This window comes from Macaca nemestrina, chromosome 10 (assembly GCF_043159975.1).
Source record: "Macaca nemestrina isolate mMacNem1 chromosome 10, mMacNem.hap1, whole genome shotgun sequence".
NCBI lineage: Eukaryota > Metazoa > Chordata > Mammalia > Primates > Cercopithecidae > Macaca > Macaca nemestrina.
The window spans coordinates 133108347-133127319 of record NC_092134.1 but is presented as its reverse complement, the minus strand read 5'-3'; the positions used below and the strand labels follow the sequence as shown (position 1 = coordinate 133127319).

At 36.1% G+C, this 18973-nt stretch overlaps 1 protein-coding gene across 1 annotated transcript in view; it reads left to right on the top strand.

Moving 5' to 3' along the window:
* The first annotated feature begins 3117 nt into the window (after positions 1-3117).
* LOC105499898 (ovostatin homolog 2) overlaps positions 3118-18973 on the top strand; it is a 49389-nt gene continuing 33533 nt past the window's right edge. Inside the window, exons 1-10 of the mRNA XM_011772759.2 lie at positions 3118-3288; positions 3613-3796; positions 4331-4487; positions 5795-5847; positions 6285-6305; positions 8400-8568; positions 9387-9471; positions 12970-13087; positions 17794-17905; positions 18775-18884. Of these exons, the coding sequence (XP_011771061.2) occupies positions 3224-3288; positions 3613-3796; positions 4331-4487; positions 5795-5847; positions 6285-6305; positions 8400-8568; positions 9387-9471; positions 12970-13087; positions 17794-17905; positions 18775-18884 (1074 nt within the window). The 5' untranslated portion in view covers positions 3118-3223. The remainder of the gene's footprint in view (positions 3289-3612; positions 3797-4330; positions 4488-5794; positions 5848-6284; positions 6306-8399; positions 8569-9386; positions 9472-12969; positions 13088-17793; positions 17906-18774; positions 18885-18973) is intronic.

Genomic DNA, 18973 nt, shown 5'->3' with positions numbered 1-18973 from the left:
ATGAATGTTACTTCATACCACACTCTTTTCTTCAGCAAAACTGAAACTGCTATTATTTTCAAAACACACAATATTTGATTATAATTCTACAATGTTCTTTAAAGATATTACTTCAGTAACCATTTCTTCAGTTTCTACTCTACCTAGAAAATTTCTAATCAAGTTAATATTTCCAATTCTAATATTATCTCCTTATTAATTTCTTTCCAACTTTCTAATTTATAATTTTAATGAGATTCTATAAAGCACTGCTCATAGTTCCAATTGTAGAATATTCTTAGTATCACTTGACATTGCAATGTATAATTACACATCCCACTGAGTGGATGGTGAACTATTCTTGGGAAAGAAATGGTCTTATTCATCTGTTTGTCACCAGGATGAGGTCTAATACTTAGTCCTTCTCAACAGGCATTCCCATGACACTTTATAATTGTCTCCTCTGTAACACTTATCATGATTATAACGAGATAATTAAGTGCAATTAATTAACCTCTGTATTTCCTGATAGGATAACTCCAACAACTTACCTTCACCTTTTCATGCCCGCCATCTACCATAATGCTGGCAGATAGTAGGTATTCAGTAAAACAAACTAAATAAATGAGTAAATAGAGGTATTACTACAGAAGTGAACACCAATAACCTAAATAGTATTGAATCTGTCAAGTGATGATGATGTAGTATCTGTTTTCCATATCTCTTTGCTCAGCAGAAACTTACTATATAAAGACATAGCACATCAATTCATGTCTTTTTATATTCTTGTATTTGAAGATGTCCTTTGATCTTGTTTAATCTATGTTTGCTAAAAGAAATTTTTCCCAGCCACTTATGTCTGGGTGACCCTATGGAAATCAATGACTTTTTCTGATACTGTATTTTTCTTGTCTAGAAAGTGAGGGTAAATAAATTCCAAATTGTGTTTTCTGACGATTAAATGAGATACTATAAATACCAGCACATGGCACACAGACTGCTACATATTAAATACTCAGCAAATGCTCCACTTCCGTATTTCCTCCCTTCCTTCATCCTCACTCTCCCTTTATTCCTCCCCCTCCTGTCCTACTTCTCTCCTTTCCTCTCTTCCTTCCCTCTTTCTTTCCTTCCTTCCTCCTTGCTGTTTTTTCTTCCTTTCTTACCTTCTCTAATAAGGGGTAAATTTTTTTTAGAGAATCTTCTTATTCATCTTGTTATCCCTAGAGCCTAGCATTATTGCTGATACATAAGAAGCACTCAATAGATACTCTTGGAACCATATCTGAATTTTCTGAGATAAGAGTCCATTAACCTGAAGACCATGTTAATCGGGTAAAATTATTTAGGAGTATTCTATATTTGAAGAGAGAGCTATCATGAAAACATGCTAGGTCCCAAGATAATTATTTATCCCAAGATAATTAAAATAACATTTTATCTTATTTTTTTCCTATATTTCTGTTAGCAGTAAATTGCCTTATTAAATTTAAGATCAATAAACTCATTTATTTAGCATAAAAATTTTACATTTGAAAAATAAAAATACTTTAGAGAAATTTTATTACTTTAGACTTACCAGCCTTAGGGATGAAGAATTGGTTGCTTTGATTTATAAACAATTTACCTTGTTGTTCTATTTGTCTTGAATGCTGGTGAGTTTTAGTTGTTTTGGAAGCTAGTGACTCACTTTACTTAATAAGCATGTAGAGAGGAGTGTGAAGAGTGGCTCTAATAATAATCTAATGTGCTATCAGAGCAAAGGATTTGGTCAAAAATGAAGACTAACAATTTGATATTGCAATGGAAAGAAAAAAAGAAAATATTCCAATTGCTGGCAGGGCTGGCCGGCAATTGAAGACTGACTTCGGTAACAGAGATTTTCAGAGAGTTGGGGTCCTATGCAGGTTAGAGAAAAGGCACACATAAACAAAATCCTAAGTGGGGATGGGTAAGAGAGCAATGTCTCAACTCTACTGAGAGAGTAAGATGGTCAGAATTTTTATGACTACAATTCTGTGTTAGAACATGAAATATGGTCAACAAGGAGCCCCTGTTCTCACCTTCCCCAGACTTCATGGTTACCTGCGTGTTAGTGCCATCACAGCTCCTCAATTTTTAGGTTCTAATTGGTTTTGTTGTTCTTTACTTTGTGTTTGCTGTTTCAGGCCTATTTCCAAAAGATCAAATCCAGTTTCTGTCTTTTCTTACCCAATGTAACCTTCTTTAAGCCATATGCATTAACTCCATCAATACTTAAAGTGAGAGGAATGTTTTTAAGAAAAAAAAAGGGAAAGACAATACAAATGGGAGAATTAACACACTAAAGATGTTATCAAGGGTTTCCTAGTTTCCTTGGTATGGTTCATGTGCTTTGTAAAAAATGTTTTGCAATCAAAATAATGGTAAAGAATTTATTTTCTTCTTTTTTTTTTTGGCCAAGAAATGTGTGTGTGTGTGTGTGTGTGTGTGTGTGTGTGTGCGCTTCACCTTTTCTTTCATTTTTTTCTCATTATATTGAGGGTAGAAAAGGACATTGAACATTGTGAGAAGACCTCACTAAGATAGTCACATTAAATGTTAAACACAGATCAACATTTTTAATGCTGAATTTTGTATTATGAAATTATAAAAGAGTAACTTAACAGTTTCAATTATCTGTAAAATAAGCTTTTGTTGAATATCTGTTTGGTTTGTATTAATGTTTTGGCAAAACCAGTAATGCTACTTCTCTCAGAAGCCTGGAAAATTTATGTTTTGGGAATTGGTGTGGTAACAGCTCTTTGGAGAGGTATTTTTCTTCTAACTGCTAATTCCTAGGTAGTAATGCTTTTGATACTGCGGTCAACCCTGTGAGTGTGATGCTGAAATAAACTAATGAACCCCTGTCACACAACTATTTTCTTTGTTCTTCTCTTTCTTCCTGTACAACTTGTGCTGCTGATTCTAAAAACAGAGCAGGGTCCAGTGAACTTAAGCAGGAAGTTGCATATAAAGTGACACCTTTCGGAGAAGTAACAGGAGAGGTGATCTAAATGTGATTGGTGGATTCCATGGTACTTGCTCCAAAAAGTAATTGGTCTTCCATTGTGTATGACTATAAAAGCAACAATATACAGAGAGAGGTAGAGCAGAAGGAAGTAAGGAAAGTGGAGAGTTGAGGTAGCTAATTTCTATTGAGAGTGAGAAAGGGACCGTGAGAAAATTTCTCTTGAAATCTTTATTACTCAGGCATCTGGATAAAATGGTGGCTACTTTTCTCCTGAGCACCTTTTTTCTTCATTTTACTGCTGCTGTGGCTTCAGAACCGTAAGGAAATATTGCACTATGTATAGCAAAGTACTAACAAAATGATCTCATGAAATATGTTTCATGTTGAAATGTAAATTACATTTTTACCATTTCACCTTCTGAGACTGAGTGCTGGTTTGTTTGTTCTATAAATTTTGAGTAAATATAAAGACAATTGACCTCTTTTTCTTAAGATACTTCTCTGTGCCTAAGTTTACTGTAATACCATCTGTGAAAAAGGTACATATTTCAGGGATATTTCAGTAAGGTAAAGATGCTTTCTGTGGATGTTCTCCATTTCTCCTACATGTGTTTACAGTGTCAGTTACTTTCTTTGCATAGGCAATATATCCTATGGGTCTCCTCTGTGATTCAGAGTGATTCTGCAGGAAAAGCTTGTCTCCACCTCTTAAAACTTAATGAATCTGTATCCTTGAGTGTCGTCTTAGAATATGATGGATCCAATACCACTATTTTTGACCAGTTTGTGGAAGAAGATAACTTCTATGCTTGTGCAGATTTCAAGGTCAGGCATTGAATTTGACATTTCAGGACTTCAGATGGAAAGATGAAATTATTTTTTAAAAATTATTTTTAGAGTGGTAACAAATCTTGGTTGGGGATGAATTGTAAAAGGTAGGAAAGAAAATTGGATAATACCTGGAAGTCAAGAAATAAAGAAAATTTTCACATGCAACAAAACTTGGGAAATACTGCCATACTTCTATCATAAAAAGATGTAATGAGGTAACAGTAAAAGCTTTTTTTAGATAGTAAAATTGTTCCACAATTTGAGGAAAGAGAATGTAAGCAAAGAAGAGAAGGGTTGGGACTCAGGGCAACAAAAACCATAAACAAAAGGCAAGAAGATATAAGAAAAAAGTTTCTTAGAAAGTGTCCTCACGCTAAATAAAGGAATTATAACAGGGAATCACTGTCTCTCATTAGGAAAACGTAGGTTTACAAGTCTCTCTTATTGTAAGAAACCAAATTAAGACATTGTTCACCATCTTAACATCCAAAAATAATTTCTTCATTCTCTGCTCTTCCACATAAAAAGGTCTCTCAGAAGTCATCTGAACAGTTGGCTTTTATTACCTTGCTGGCTAAGGGAGATACTCATCAAATCTCTGAGAGAAGATCTGTAGCAGTCATTTCAGAGGAGAAGGCAACCTTTATACAGACAGATAAACCCATCTATAAATCAGGAGAGAATGGTAAGTAAATATTTGTGTTTCCTTAGTATCATTGGCTTCAGAAATGCATTCACCAAATTAAGAGCAATTCAAACTTGAATTTTACTCTTAAATTGATTCTTAACATCATGGAATTGTGAATTTCTGGAATTCTTATTGGTTGCCTGGGTCAGTTATGAAAGAGTACCCTCCAACATCAGTAATTGAATGCTTTGCTTCATAAAATTTTCAATACCATTTTCAGTGTTTACAAATTCTAGCGATAGGCCTATATAATGTAATGGCTACAACTGTAGGATTTGGAGGACAATTGTTTGGTTTGAATCTTTGCTCCATAACTTACCAATTGGGCAAGATAATTAATTCTCTATTTAAGGCTCAGTTATTTCACCTGCAAAATGGAAATAAAAGTGTTTCACTTGTAGAAATATTGTTAGAGTAAAATAAGATAGTCAATGTAAAATAGTGCCTAACATTCAGTAAAGACCCCTAACTAATATTATTATCACTATTATTCATACTAGTAGAAGTAATAATGAATCTGATAACCTAGGTAAAGCCCTTCTAGTTTCTTTATTGTTGTTGTACGTAGAAGGTAGCAGAAAGAACACCAAATCAAGATTCAGAGGGTTTAGTTTTGGTCTTGGATCTGTTAGTAAATAATTGGCTTTTGCAAAGTAAATTCTGTTATTTAGGACTTAGTTTTCTCATTCGTAAAATTAAAGAGTTGGAAGAAAGCATCTCTACGTTTAATTCTGGTTATTATAATATATCATTTATTGAAAATAAATAGAACTAAACTCAGAATTCTTATAGTGAGATTTTTGCTAAATTATATTTTCTCTTTTGGACTCACTAAAATGCTATGATGAAAATTATGTATACAAAGTTGGCTAAGATAGTTTTTCTAGAATTCTGCTAAAATTAATGTTTGCTAGCATCAATACATTTTTTCAGGAAAATTATGTTTATCTCCTGCCGTATGTATTTCACATTTATCCTTCTGTGACTAATTCTGTCACCAATGCTGAAGATCTCTCTATGGGCTATAAGGGCAAAAGTTCCCAGCAGTAGTAGCTGCTAGTGTCAGCCTTGGTCACAGCAGAGCATCCTGAAGAGAGGAATTATCAACGTGCAATAAGAGATCTTTCCCAATGAAACCCCAATCTGAAAGAGTCAAGTCAGAGCCAGGGGAGAAGGGAGCGTAGTATTCCATGATTGCAAGGCAATTAATTTCTCTGTTTACAAGCAATCATACCTGGAGGGAAAATAACAATAACAACAAAAAATGATCCCCCGCTCTCTCTCTCTCTCTCTATCTCTTTTAGTTCAGTTTCGCATTGTGACCCTGGATACCAAGTTCAAGGCTGTTGAAGATTTGGTGAGTTCAATAATTTCTAGTGGTACAATTAGACAAATCCATTGCTACATAAAGCTTCTTCAGGAAGCTTTCCACATATGTGGAAATGAGGCTCCAATGTAGGGTACTTTATGGGTATAGCTTCAATGCTAACCTCACATTTAAATGGAAAACTTTCATTTGTAGTGAGTTGATGTATATTTTTTAGGCCTGTTCATTATGTAAAGTAAACATAGGTTGTATGGAACCTGCTTTCTCCTTCCCAGAAGATGTTTGGGATTTATTTCGCATTTGTGATTTTCTTGGCATCTTTAGCCATAGAAATGTTGTCCTCCGGGGAGGTAAAGCCTAGGTTTTGATACTTAAATTAAGACATATTTAGAGCTTTGCAATGCAGTATTTGGCAAAAAATAATGTGCTATTACAGTATTAATCTGTATTGTTTTTTCCTCTTTCAGTATCCTTTAATCACAGTTCAGGTAAGATACCTGCTTTTTACATTCATTCTTTTAAAATATTTAGATAAAGGTGATTTGTTTTGGTTTTTATAATTCATAATTAGAAATTAAGATGACTAAAATAAGGGGAAGTGAAAGCCTTTATGTGCATACACAATGTAAGGCATCAGATGAAGGTCTAAATCAAGTACTGCTGCTTTTGGTATAAGCCGTGTGGCAAATGCATTATCTTGGTTTTTATGGAGAATAAAGCATTGAGATTTTTCTAAGCGATGTCCTTGCCTGAAATTGCTTAATTTTGGCTGCTGGCCATTCTCAATCTTAATTTAGCCACTTCTTGTTTTAAGGAAATAGAAAACACAAACATCTAAAAATTCTGAAATATGCTAGAAGGTGATATTATTATAAAACTGACTCTGTTTTTAGAAAATAATTAAGGGAGGCTCTTCCTAACTGTTCTAGTCTCTAGAATAGTGGGGTCTTCAAACTTATTTGAAGTCATATGCTTATCAGTAAAAAATTGTATCAACCAACTCCAACATATGTATTTTAATCTGTTACACACAATGTGCAACAGTATTGCTAGCTATGTCTGAAGATGGGTACACTGAGATCCAGGCTCAGCACTAGTAATTATGTATGTAAATATGTGCATCAAATAGTCTTTGTATAATTTAGATGGCTTTGACTTTGTTACAGAGGTGTATCCTACACTAAGCTCATCCTTATAGTAGAAAAATTATCATGTCAGTCATTTTCATGTTGTCTGCATTATCAGTAATCTATAAATAGTATTTCCATCACATCCTGATTCAGCTAACATTGCATTCCATTGAAAGTAACAGAAAGCTTAACTAAAGTTGACTTAAACGAGTAAAGATTCTTTGTTTTCACAAACCACTAAGTCTGAGTGTAGACACTTAGCAACAACACAGTGCTGCCAAGGATCCAGGCTTTTTCTGCTTAACCTCTCTGCTACCCTCAATGTATTGCCAACTAGGCCTGATTCTTTTAGAGAGAATTTCTAACCAGTGACTTCCTCTTACACTTAATCAACCAACACTTTGTCACTTGTACAACTCTAACTGAAAGGAAGTCTGAGATATTAATTCAGCCTTAAGATTTGTTTTGTTTTGTTTTGTTTTGAGTCAAGGTCTTGCTCTGTTGTGTAGAATGGAGTGCAATGATGTGAACACGGCTCACTGCGGTCTCAATTTCCTGAGCTCAAGCAATCCTCCTGCCTCAACCTGTTGTATAGCTGGGACCAGAGCTACACAGGAAAACAAAAATAGCCACCATGCTTTACTAATTTTTAATTTTTAATTTTTTTGTAGAGACATGTTCTCACTTTGTTGCCCGGGCTGGTCATGTACTCCTGGGCTCAAGCAATCCTCCAACCTCAGCCTCCCAAACTGCTGGGAACATAGATATGAACCACTGTGCCTGGCCTCTAGCTTTTTAGACTTTACAGTAGAGGAAAGAAAAAAAAATTGTAGTGAGTAGTGAAGTACATTTTTGTCTTTTTATGGAGATCTTTTTAGTCAGGATTTCTTTAATCACAGCTGAATGATATCAATAAATTTATTTTCTTTTTCCCCCTAGAAAATATACATTGTTTCTAGAATTTATTAATAAGTTAATAAATTTATTTATATTGGCATCATCAATCCTCTCTTGTCATACAACTTCCACTTAGCAGCTCTTGCATGCAAAGTGTGCAATTCATGACCAACTTATGTAGAGACTAAATAAAAACCCGTGGCAATTTTTATAAGCATTTGTTAGCATGTGTTTCTTTGTGACCCTTTTGGTGTGAGTTCATCGCTTTGGACAGCACCACTCTGAAGCAAGCAAAATAAGTTTCTAATTCTTTAACTATGGAACTTTAACTATGGAACTGTTAGCCATTTTGGGTTTAAGTGAGATATACGTTAAGATTGGAATTGAATGCATTGAGGAAGTTATGCTGCTTCTACAATTTGAGATAATTAGTGCAATAAAATGATCACATTTTCTTTACTTCCAACAACTATAGAAACGATCCAAAATATCTCAGCAAAGGGTAATGCTCTCATGCAAACTCTGATTGTTTTTTTTTTTTTCATTATTTTCTAGGATCCTCAAAACAATCGGATTTTTCAATGGCAAAATGTGACTTCTTTCCGAAATATTACCCAACTCTCATTCCAATTGATTTCGGAACCAATATTTGGAGATTACTGGATTGTTGTGAAAAAAAACTCAGGGAAGACAGTGACACACCAATTTGCTGTTAAAAGATATGGTAACCAGTTGCTATTTGTAGTTGTCCTATGTAGATGAAGGGTTTAAAGGATGGAACAAAACAACATTTATGTTACACTTAGGCAGGAGTAGGTGAAGCTTGATCTGATTTTCTTTATCTCCCTGATCTCCCTTCCTTGACCTGGTTGGCTTCGTCATCAGTACTTTGCTGCTCCTCATTCCTTCCCCAGTATCCTTATTCTGATTCCTGCCTTCTTTTTCCCCCTAGAAAAATACACATTTTTTCCTAGAATCCCCACAGTCTTCTAGGAGAGATCTAAGAGATTGCAATAGAAACAAAATGTGAGGCTGGGTATGGTGGCTCACGCCTGTAATCCCAGCACTTTGAGAGACTGAGGCGGGTGGATCATGAGGTCAGGAGTTCGGGACCAGCCTGGCCAACATGATGAAATCCAGTCTCTACTAAAAATATAAAAATTAGCCTAGCATGATCATGCATGCCTGTAATCCCAGCTACTCAAGAGGCTGAGGCAGGAGAATGAGAATGGCTTGAACCCTGTAGGCAGAGGTTGCAGTGAGCCGAGATTGCACCACTGCACTCCAGCCTGGGCAACAGAGTGAGACTCCATCTCAAACAAGCAAAAAGAAACAAAATGTGAAATTCTGAGGATAGGGAAAAGAAAAGAAAGAGGAAGAATTAATCATTAGTGAGACACCACCATGTAGAATGGTGCCACACAATTTGGGGCAAATGATACATAGCTCGTACAGATGGAGGGTACAAGGAATCATAGTAAGCTATAAGACTGCAATTTCCTGTGTTTGTGCAGGCTAAAGTATATTTCTCTTTGTTTCCAGTGTTGCCCAAGTTTGAAGTTACGGTCAGTGCACCACAAATAGTAACTATTTCAGATGATGAATTCCAAGTGGATGTTTGTGCTAAGTAAGTATTTATTCAGGGGATTTACCTTCACAAGAAAACAAAGCTCAGAGAGAATGAGATGTGAGATTAACCATGAAACTTTAATTATTTATATGCTTACGTTAATGTCATTAGAGAAGCAATGAATCCTCATTATAGAATATTTGAAAAAATATAGAGAAAAATACAAGACATTACCTATTATTAATTTGACCAACTGCCATTAACATTGTAATGTCACTAACATTGTAAGTTTCCTCTAATTTTAATGAATATTTTCCATGACTGCAATCATACTTTTCTATTTATTATAATAAGAAAACATGTTTTCATATTATGCCAATCTTTTCATTAATTCCAATTTTCTGTTGCACAAACATATTTATATGTGACTGTATCAAATTTAATTATTTTATTATATAATATGTTGCCTGTTTCATTTTGTTTTCCTGGTAATTAGTAATTTTGCAGTATATGTCTTTGTGTATAACATATAATAGGTAGCTTTTGAATTAAAAATTCTTAAGAAAGATTTCCAGAAAAGGAATTACCAAGACAAAATCTGTAACATTCTTTTAGTCTTCTGATTGCCATACTCCTCACTAAACATGTTGTGCCAATGTAGAATTCTAGCAGCTGGTATGACATTGTCTCATTGAATCTTCACTATCATGGCATATTTTCATTAAAATAAGAATATGAGCTATTGAAATGGCAAAGTGAAGATAAGGCATCATATCAATTTAATCTGAATTATTTGAATTATCTTAATGTAAAAAAATACATGATTTCAGAAATTTGTATTTTGTTTTTGGAAAATTATTTTTAATTTTTTCCCCTTTTTTAATGCCTTTTCTCAAATTTCTAATAATAATTTATAAACAATTGGCCAGGCACGGTGGCTCACGCCTGTAATTCCAGCACTTTGGGAGGCCAAGGTGGGGGGGATCACCTGAGGTCAGGAGTTCGAGACCAGCCTGGCCAACATAGTGAAACCCCATCTCTACTAAAAATACAAAAAATTAGATGGGCGTGATGGCAGGCGCCTGTAATCCCAGCTACTCGGGAGGCTGAGGCAGGAGAATTGCTTGCACCCAGGAGGCGGAGGTTGCAGTGAGCTGAGATCGTGCCGCCTCACTCCAGCCTGGGCAACTGAGTGAAATGCCGTCTCAGAAAAAACAAACAAACAAACACACAAACAAAACAGCTAACATTTTTGAATGTCAACTAGTTTTTAAGCTTTGCGTATATTATTACCACAGTGCTATGAGATAGGAGCTATTGTCATCTCTATTTTATGAAGAAAGATAATAAGATACAGAGAATTAAAATAACTTACCGACAGTAATGGAGCTTGTTGATGGCAGAACTAGGATTTAGACCTAGGTTGCTCAGTTTCAAAACTACTCTCCTAATCAATAACTGTCATATACTTTATAAAAACAGTTAACAATATTAATATTTGTCATATTTGTTAAACACTTTATTTAACTTATGAGGTGAAGATTACTTGCCTTTGAGTATTTTCAGCAGTCTATTAAAGATACATTGGTTAAAGGGCTGTCTAATGAACGTGCAAGGGTGGTTCTTCAGATGCCTTTGATGCCCCAGAGAATCTTGAATCTTGGAAATCAGTTTTCAGCAGCATTTCAAATCTTGTTTTGACTTTAGGAAACGATTATAAATTTTTTTCTGGGTTTTAATGAAGAGTAGTTGAAAATACCAGAATTTAATATACGTAATAGATGAGAGAGTGTAGATCGTTGATGTTGAAAATGATGAGGTGTTAAATATAAGCTGGAAGAAATCCAGAGTCCTAAACTGGTTTCGCTAGAAAGGCCATACACAAAGCCAGAGCTTTCAACGGCATTAACATCTCATTTATTTATCTGCACAATAGTATACTAAAAAAAACTACAACACATTGGGAGAGAAAAAAAATGTTTCTCAAGCCTGGCCTTTGGAAAAAACTTGCAAACCTGATTTCTTGAAATTTCTTTAATATTGTATTCTGGATAGAGTCACATTAAGGAGTAAATCAGTATCAGCAATAATAATACCCTGCCAAGAGGCCAGGCAGCTAGACTGCAGCTGTGCTTGCTACAAAGTTATTTCTGGGCAGATTGTGAGAGCACTGCTTCTAGAAGGTTCACACCAAATTGGTTCATCTCAAATTGTATGATACTGTGTCTGTGTTTCTTTAGTCCTTTCTGGGATTTAGCTTAGAAGGGCTAGAGAAAACAAGAAAAAATTGGATTAGTTTAGCAAACCATCTCAGAGATGACTTAGGCTTTTGAGAGGGAAGAAAATTTACCTATAGGCAAAGAGATTTTAACACACTGCATTAGCATTCACAGAAAGCTTTTCAAATCACAAACAAAGGGAGAATGTTTATTCTGTCCTGTTTTAAACATTTAAGCTACCTGTCTTATGGGCATATGTTAGCTTACAGATAACACTGCAGTAAGAGTTTTATTTTATAAATAAAAGACATTAAGTAGAAATAAGAAGAAATGTTCAGAAATAAGAAGAAATACGTGTGGCCAGATCTAAGTCTGGCCTTTATATAATCATGAAACCTGACACATGAGTTTATTGATGTGAATTGACCCAGAATCTCAGAAGTGTTAGGAATGTTTAAATAGAAAGAGAAAAAGGTGAGTGGAAAGAAAAGGGCACAGGCCACGGAGTGAGGCAGATCTGAGTCCGAATTTTAGTTTCATCAATTACAATGTGGAGAAGTAAGTTACTTGACCTCATTTTACAAATCAGGGTCACTGGGAAAAATAAATGATATATATCAGTGTCCAACAATTAGAAAAAAGTATTCTAATCTGTGAAAATAATATTCACTTTTATTATATGCTAGTTTTACACTTGTTATCTATTAACAAAACGAAAAACTCCAATTAACTAGATTTGCCTTTGGCTGAACCTTTACAAATCTTGTGTTGTAGTTTTGTGTTTTAGGAGAAAATGAGATACTCAAACCCACCCCATAAGGTATTATATTTTTGGTCAAAGCATAACCAGTTCATGCCAAGCCCCACAGCCTTTATATTTATTGAGTGATAAATAAAAACTCATGCTTAAAATACTGATGTGGAAATATTTCAAGATCCTGAATCATCCAAGTTTGATATACATATATATTTTTCTGATAGAAGGGAAAGTGCTATAATGTTATGATGTTTCTATCAGATTAAAATATATTTTTAAAAAACTCAGTTTAAGCATTAAATCATATTCAATGAGACTTTAGATTATTTTAGATTCTGCCTTACCCTGAATTCGATTTTTTAAAAAGCAGCCAAATCCTCCTAAGAGATCAAATGCCCAGTTTAACCTGAATTCTGTGGGGAACCTAAAGCCTCACCAGTAGGTGAGAATTCCTAATTCAATTTGGTTAGACTGGGTTACTCATAGTTTAGAGACTTCCTACGTAATTTCTGAAGAAGATCATAAAATATGGCTATGGTATTGGTTGTCTGTAATCATAACTACACCTTCCCCTATTAGGTACACCTTTGGCCAACCTGTGCAAGGGAAAACCCAAATCCGGGTGTGCAGAGAGTATTTTTCTTCAAGCAATTGTGAGAAAAACGACAATGAAATATGTGAGCAATTTATTGCACAGGTAAAGACCACAATCTTTACTCCAAAACAAAAGTTCTCACTCATTTTTCATTCTTATTCTTTCTTTGATTTCATTGATAAGAGGGGCTTCACAATACTGTTTTCATTTTATTGATCACGGAGTTTGCAGCTAAATAAAGTGAAGAACGAGAAGAAAATACAGGGCTTAAAGTAGTCTTTTATTCCACAGGCCACGTAAATTGTTATCCACCTCTAGATTCATGGGATTTTTAGAATCCGAAAGATATGGGCTTTGTTGTTTTATATACTGCCTAGGTAGCCTCCCTGATTTTCCTTTGGAGAATTGTTAATCATTTTTTAAGTGAGTCTGTGATATTACTCTCCATGCCACCTGGATTTTTTTTTTTTTAATGGAAACAGCTTATTTGCAATCAGCTGCAATTCAGAGTACCCCCACTATATTACTTTAGACTTGCAGTTCATATCCAAAGTCATCATTTGCTCTCTATCTGCAGCATCCTAACCTTAAGTGAACAACTCTTCCTGTCTCTTCCAAACTGTCTTTTGACTCCCCGAAGTGAAGCCTGTGTGTGCCGCATCGTTCATATTTTAAGTACAATTGTCCTAAAGTTACTCATCAAATTTAGTGAACATCCTCTAGGTAAATATCAATAATTGACAAACACAAGCAGGATCCTACCTTTATATAGGAAATGCAGGCAAAGAAAAGTAGGGTGGGATTTTTCCACGTCAGCAGTACATGCTTCCATTGGGTGGTTCTGATAGAGTTCAGTCAACCGTTTTACACCATGATGGGTGTTCCCTCAGCTAATGGTTTATTTTTTTCCCCCATGTGAAAAACATATCAATAAATAATCTGGTAGAGGCTAGGAGCAGTGGCTCACACCTCTAATCTGAGCGTTTCGGAAGGCTGAGGCGGGAGGATCATTTGACTCCAGGAGATCAAAACCAGCCTGGGCAACTTAGTGAGCCCCTTCTCTACAAAAATGAGCCAGGCATAGTGGTGTACCTCTGTGGTCCCAGCTACAGGGAGACTGAGGCAAGAGAATCACTGGAGCCCAGGAGGTCAAGGCTGCAATAAATTGTGTTTGCACCACTATACTCCAGCCTGGGCAACAGAGCAAGACCTGCCTCAAAAACAAACAAACAAACAAAAAAGATTCTGTCTGGTGGAACTATCTTTGTATATGAGAGGTTTTATTTATTTGAAATAAATTTCTTAGAGTGAGTTTCCTGAGTCAAAGGAAATACAGATAATGTTCACAGACAGATAGTTTTAATTTTAATAACTATTAGCATATTGCTCTCCTAAAAGTTTTTAGGCATTCAAATTCCTGTCAGAAATATATGAGAATACTATATTTTCCAAATTACTTTCAGCAATATATTTAGAACTTTTAAAAGTTTTTGTCATTTTGATAGACACAAATTTAGCTTGTTTTAACTTGTGTTATCTAATTTCTATTTAGTTTGAGCAACTTTTCATATTTTTGTTATCAATTTGGATTTGAGAACTTTTTTTTTTTTTTTTTTTTTTGAGACAAGAGTCTCACTCTGTCTGCCCAGGCTGGAGTGCAGTGGCCGGATCTCAGCTCACTGCAAGCTCCACCTCCCGGGTTTCCGCCATTCTCCTGCCTCAGCCTCCCGAGTAGCTGGGACTACAGACGCCCGCCACCGCGCCCAGCTAGTTTTTTGTACTTTTTAGTAGAGACGGGGTTTCACCGTGTTAGCCAGGATGGTCTCCATCTCCTGACCTCGTGATCCACCCGTCTCGGCCTCCCAAAGTGCTGGGATTACAGGCTTGAGCCACCGCGCCCGGCCTGAGAACTCTTAATTACCTATGTTTTTCTGTTCATGTGAAATGGAAACTTTCATTGTAAGTACTGCCTTCCATCCTCCAAGCATTTTTTTTTTTCGAGCCTGTTATTTAAACAGCCAACTCATTTACTTTGTCCTATTTTTGACATACCCACCTTCCTTACGTTCCTGGGTTTCCAGTCTTAGAAAAAAAAATCTCACCGGCCCCTGTGTTGTACATGTGGCTATCTAAGTATGCTCTTAAGGTTGTTTACAATTTTTTAATAGACATAAAGTTCATTTCCAATGATATTCTAAAATGGGAATTTTTCTTCCAGATGTGGGCTGTGTTGTGTTAGCACCTATCTCCCGATTTTGTTCTCTCTCACTCTTTGTACTAAATCATGCCCACAAAAGTTTCACCTATTTTATTGGTTCTTATTTTTACTATTTTCTTTCTTATATTATTTTGTGTTCCTAAATAATTTATTTTCTCTTTCATCTTATTAATTCTTTTTTTTTAATATTTGTAGTTGATTTTGTTGGGGTTTAAAAAATATATTAGCTGTTTCTTTTAGTAATAAGCACATTCAATGTTTTACATTTCTTCTTAACTACAGCTGAACACCATTGATTTTGATGCAAAGCATTTTTTCATTACTCTAATATCTTGGTTCTTATGGTTTACTTTATATTTTCTCTTTGATTCAAGGATTCCTGAAAAAAAGCTTTTCTCTTATTTCCAAAATAATTAAGGTTCTTCTGGTCACTTTCTATTCTTTCATTTTAATTTGACTATATTATAATTAGACAAAGTAAAATTGCTTTTGTTGTTGATGTCGTAGCTGTTAATTTAAAATTGAGAAGCACATCTCTGGAGCCAGAGCAGCTACTTCGCTACACCATCTTTTAGCTGTGAGGTCTTGGACCGGTTACATGATGTACCTATTTTAGTTTATTCATCTATATAATAAGATAATAACAGTACCTCACTCATGTGATAGTTTTGAGTATCAAATAAACTGATGCATCCTTATAACATTTTAAATCTGGAATTAGTAAACACTGTGTTGTAAAATATAACTAAATTTATATTTCTCTAATTATTGACATTGCTGATGATAGATTATAGATTTTTTTTTGTTATTTTAAATAAGCAATTTGCCTTAAAAAGTGTTTTGTTGTTACACATTTGCTGAGTGCTTCTGTTCCATCTGTTTAGTGCCTTTCTCCATGATTATAATTTCTTCTTCTTAAAACGCTGTGAACCAAAAGTATCTGAGACAGATCTCAATCAATTTAGAAAGCTTATTTTGCCAAGGTTAAGGATGTGCCCATGACAGCCTCAAGAGGTCCTACCAACATGCACCCAAGGTGGCTGGGGTACAGCTTGCTTTTATGCATTTCAGGGAGAGGTGAGACATCAACAAATACGTGTAAGATGTACGTTGGTTCGGTCCGGAAAGGCAGGACAATCCAAAGTAAGGGGGCTTCCAGGTCATAGGTAGATAAAAGACAGTTGTATGAAGAATAGGTAGATAAAAGAACAGTTGTATGAAGAATAAGTCTTTGAGGCCAGGCACAGTGGTTCAGGGCTGTAAACCCAGCACTTTGGGAGGCCGAGGCGGGCGGATCCCGTGAGGTCAGGAGATCGAGACCAGCCTGACTAACATGGAGAAACCCCATCTCTACAAAAAATACAAAAATTGGGCCGGGCACGGTGGCTCACGCCTGTAATACCAGCACTTTGGGAGGCCGAGGCGGGCGGATCACGAGGTCAGGAGATGGAGACCATCCTGGCTAACACGGTGAAACCCCGTCTCTACTAAAAATACAAAAAATTAGCAGGGCGTAGTGACGGGCACCTGTAGTCCCAGCTACTCGGGGCTGAGGCGGGAGAATGGCGTGAACCCGGGAGGCAGAGCTTGCAGTGAGCCGAGATAGCGCCACTGCACTCCAGCCTGGGCGACAGAGCGAGACTCTGTCTCAAAAAAAAAAAAAAAAAAAAAAAATTAGTCGGGCGTGGTGGCAGGTTCCTGTAATCCCAGCTACTTGGGAGACTGATGGAGGAGAATCGCTTGAACCAGGGAGGCGGAAGTTCCAGTGAGCCAAGATTGCGCTGTTGCACCTCAGCCTGAGTGACAGAGCAAGACTATCTCAAAAAAAAAAAAAAAAAAAAAAGAATAAATCTTTGTCTTTGGTCAGCCTTTCACTGAATACACAATTTACATGTGAGAGGAGGATAGGGGAATAGTCACTTATGCCTTAGTCTGGCTCAGTAAATCTGCATTTTTACGTAAACTATTGGGCAGAGGAAGCAATCGGATACATCAGATACGCATTTGTCTCAGGTAAGCAGAGGGATGACTTTGAGTTCTGTCCTTTGTCCCATGCCTGTGAAGATAAGCTATGAATTTATATTGCCAGGGTGAATTTCCAAAGAACTCTTTTAGGGAAATGTTCTGTTTTAGGGAAAAATCGTGAGGGAGGAATCTAGTTTTTAACTTTGTAGCTACCTTATTTGGGAATAAAATGGGAGACAGATTTGCCCAGGAGTTCCTAGCTCCCCCCATTCCCTTTGACTTAGTGATGCTGGGGGGTCCTGAGATTTACTTTCCTTTCACAATACCATTCAGCTTCCTTTCCATCCTTTAACCTTTTCCCATCTACAATGTTTCCAGGAGAATTTCCTTGAAATCTGTAAAATACAGATTACCTCCTTACCTTATTTAAAATGCTGATGTAAATATTCGCTCCTCCTTCCCCTCCTTTAATTCTTTGGCCATTTCAACAAGTTTATGAGGTAGAGCCATGGCATGGGATGGGGATTGTTAATATATTTGTGCAAAAACCCTATTTTTAAAAGACACTTAAAAATACCCTCTTAGATCCCTAACATTTTAATTATACCTTCTCTTTATTTTTCAGTTGGAAAATGGTTGTGTTTCTCAAATTGTAAATACAAAAGTCTTCCAACTCTACCGTTCTGGATTATTCATGACATTTCACGTTGCGGTAATTGTTACAGAATTTGGAACAGGTAATGACTGTATTTTTGGATGACCTGAGGATATATGGCAACTTACTGGGAGAAGCTTGTTGAGTTAGCACTAAGTACAAATTCAGATTATTTCTAATTTAATACAACTGGGAATAGTTGCAAGTGCAAAAATTATTACTGAAAAATTTACAAGATTGCTCATAGTGAGTGTTCAATAAGTATCTGTTAAAAGAATGAAAGAAGAGACTAGGCGTGGTAGCTCACACCTGTAATCCCAGCACTTTGGGAGGCCGAGGCAGGTGGATCACCTGAGGTCAGGAGTTCAAAATCAGCCTGGCCAGCGTGGTGAAACCCCGTCTCTACAAAAATACAAAAACTTAGCCGAGCATGATGGCGAGTGCCTGTAATCCCAGCTACTCGGGAGGCTGAGGCAGGAGAGAATCACTTGAACCCAGGAGGCAGAGACTGCAGTGAGCTGAGATCACGCCATTGCACTTCAGCCTTCAGCCTGGGTGACAGAGCAAGACTTAGTCGAAAGAAAAGAAAAGATAAGAAAAGAAAAGAAAAGAAAAGAAAAGAAAAGAAAAGAAAGGAAAGGAAAAGAAAGAGAAAAGGAAGGAAGGAAGGAAAGAAGAAAGGAAGGAAGGGGAAAGAAAAGAAAGGGAAGAAAGGAAGGAAGGAAGAAAGAAATTATTTCATTTGGAGTGGGAAAATCAGATGTAACTACTAATTATTTCTTGTTATTTAAAAAGGAATTGTGATTATGCCATTGTAAAGTGCTCTATATACGCATACTTGATCAATATATTGATGCTGTTCACACTGGGCAAACTGGTCACGTTTATATTGCTGTGGATGGTAGCTTAGCTAGACATGTTCCACTCTGCTGTGTTCATCATTCCTTACAGGTGTGCAGATCGGTGAGGAGACGTCAGTGTTTATCACTCAGTTGCTGGGAACTGTAAACTTTGAGAACATGGATACTTTCTACAGAAGAGGGATTTCTTATTTTGGAACTGTAGGTTTTACTAAAGAATGCATGCTTCCATTTCATTTTCTTGGATCATAGATTGCCCTTTGAAAATTTCTGGTCACTTTTTTCCTACT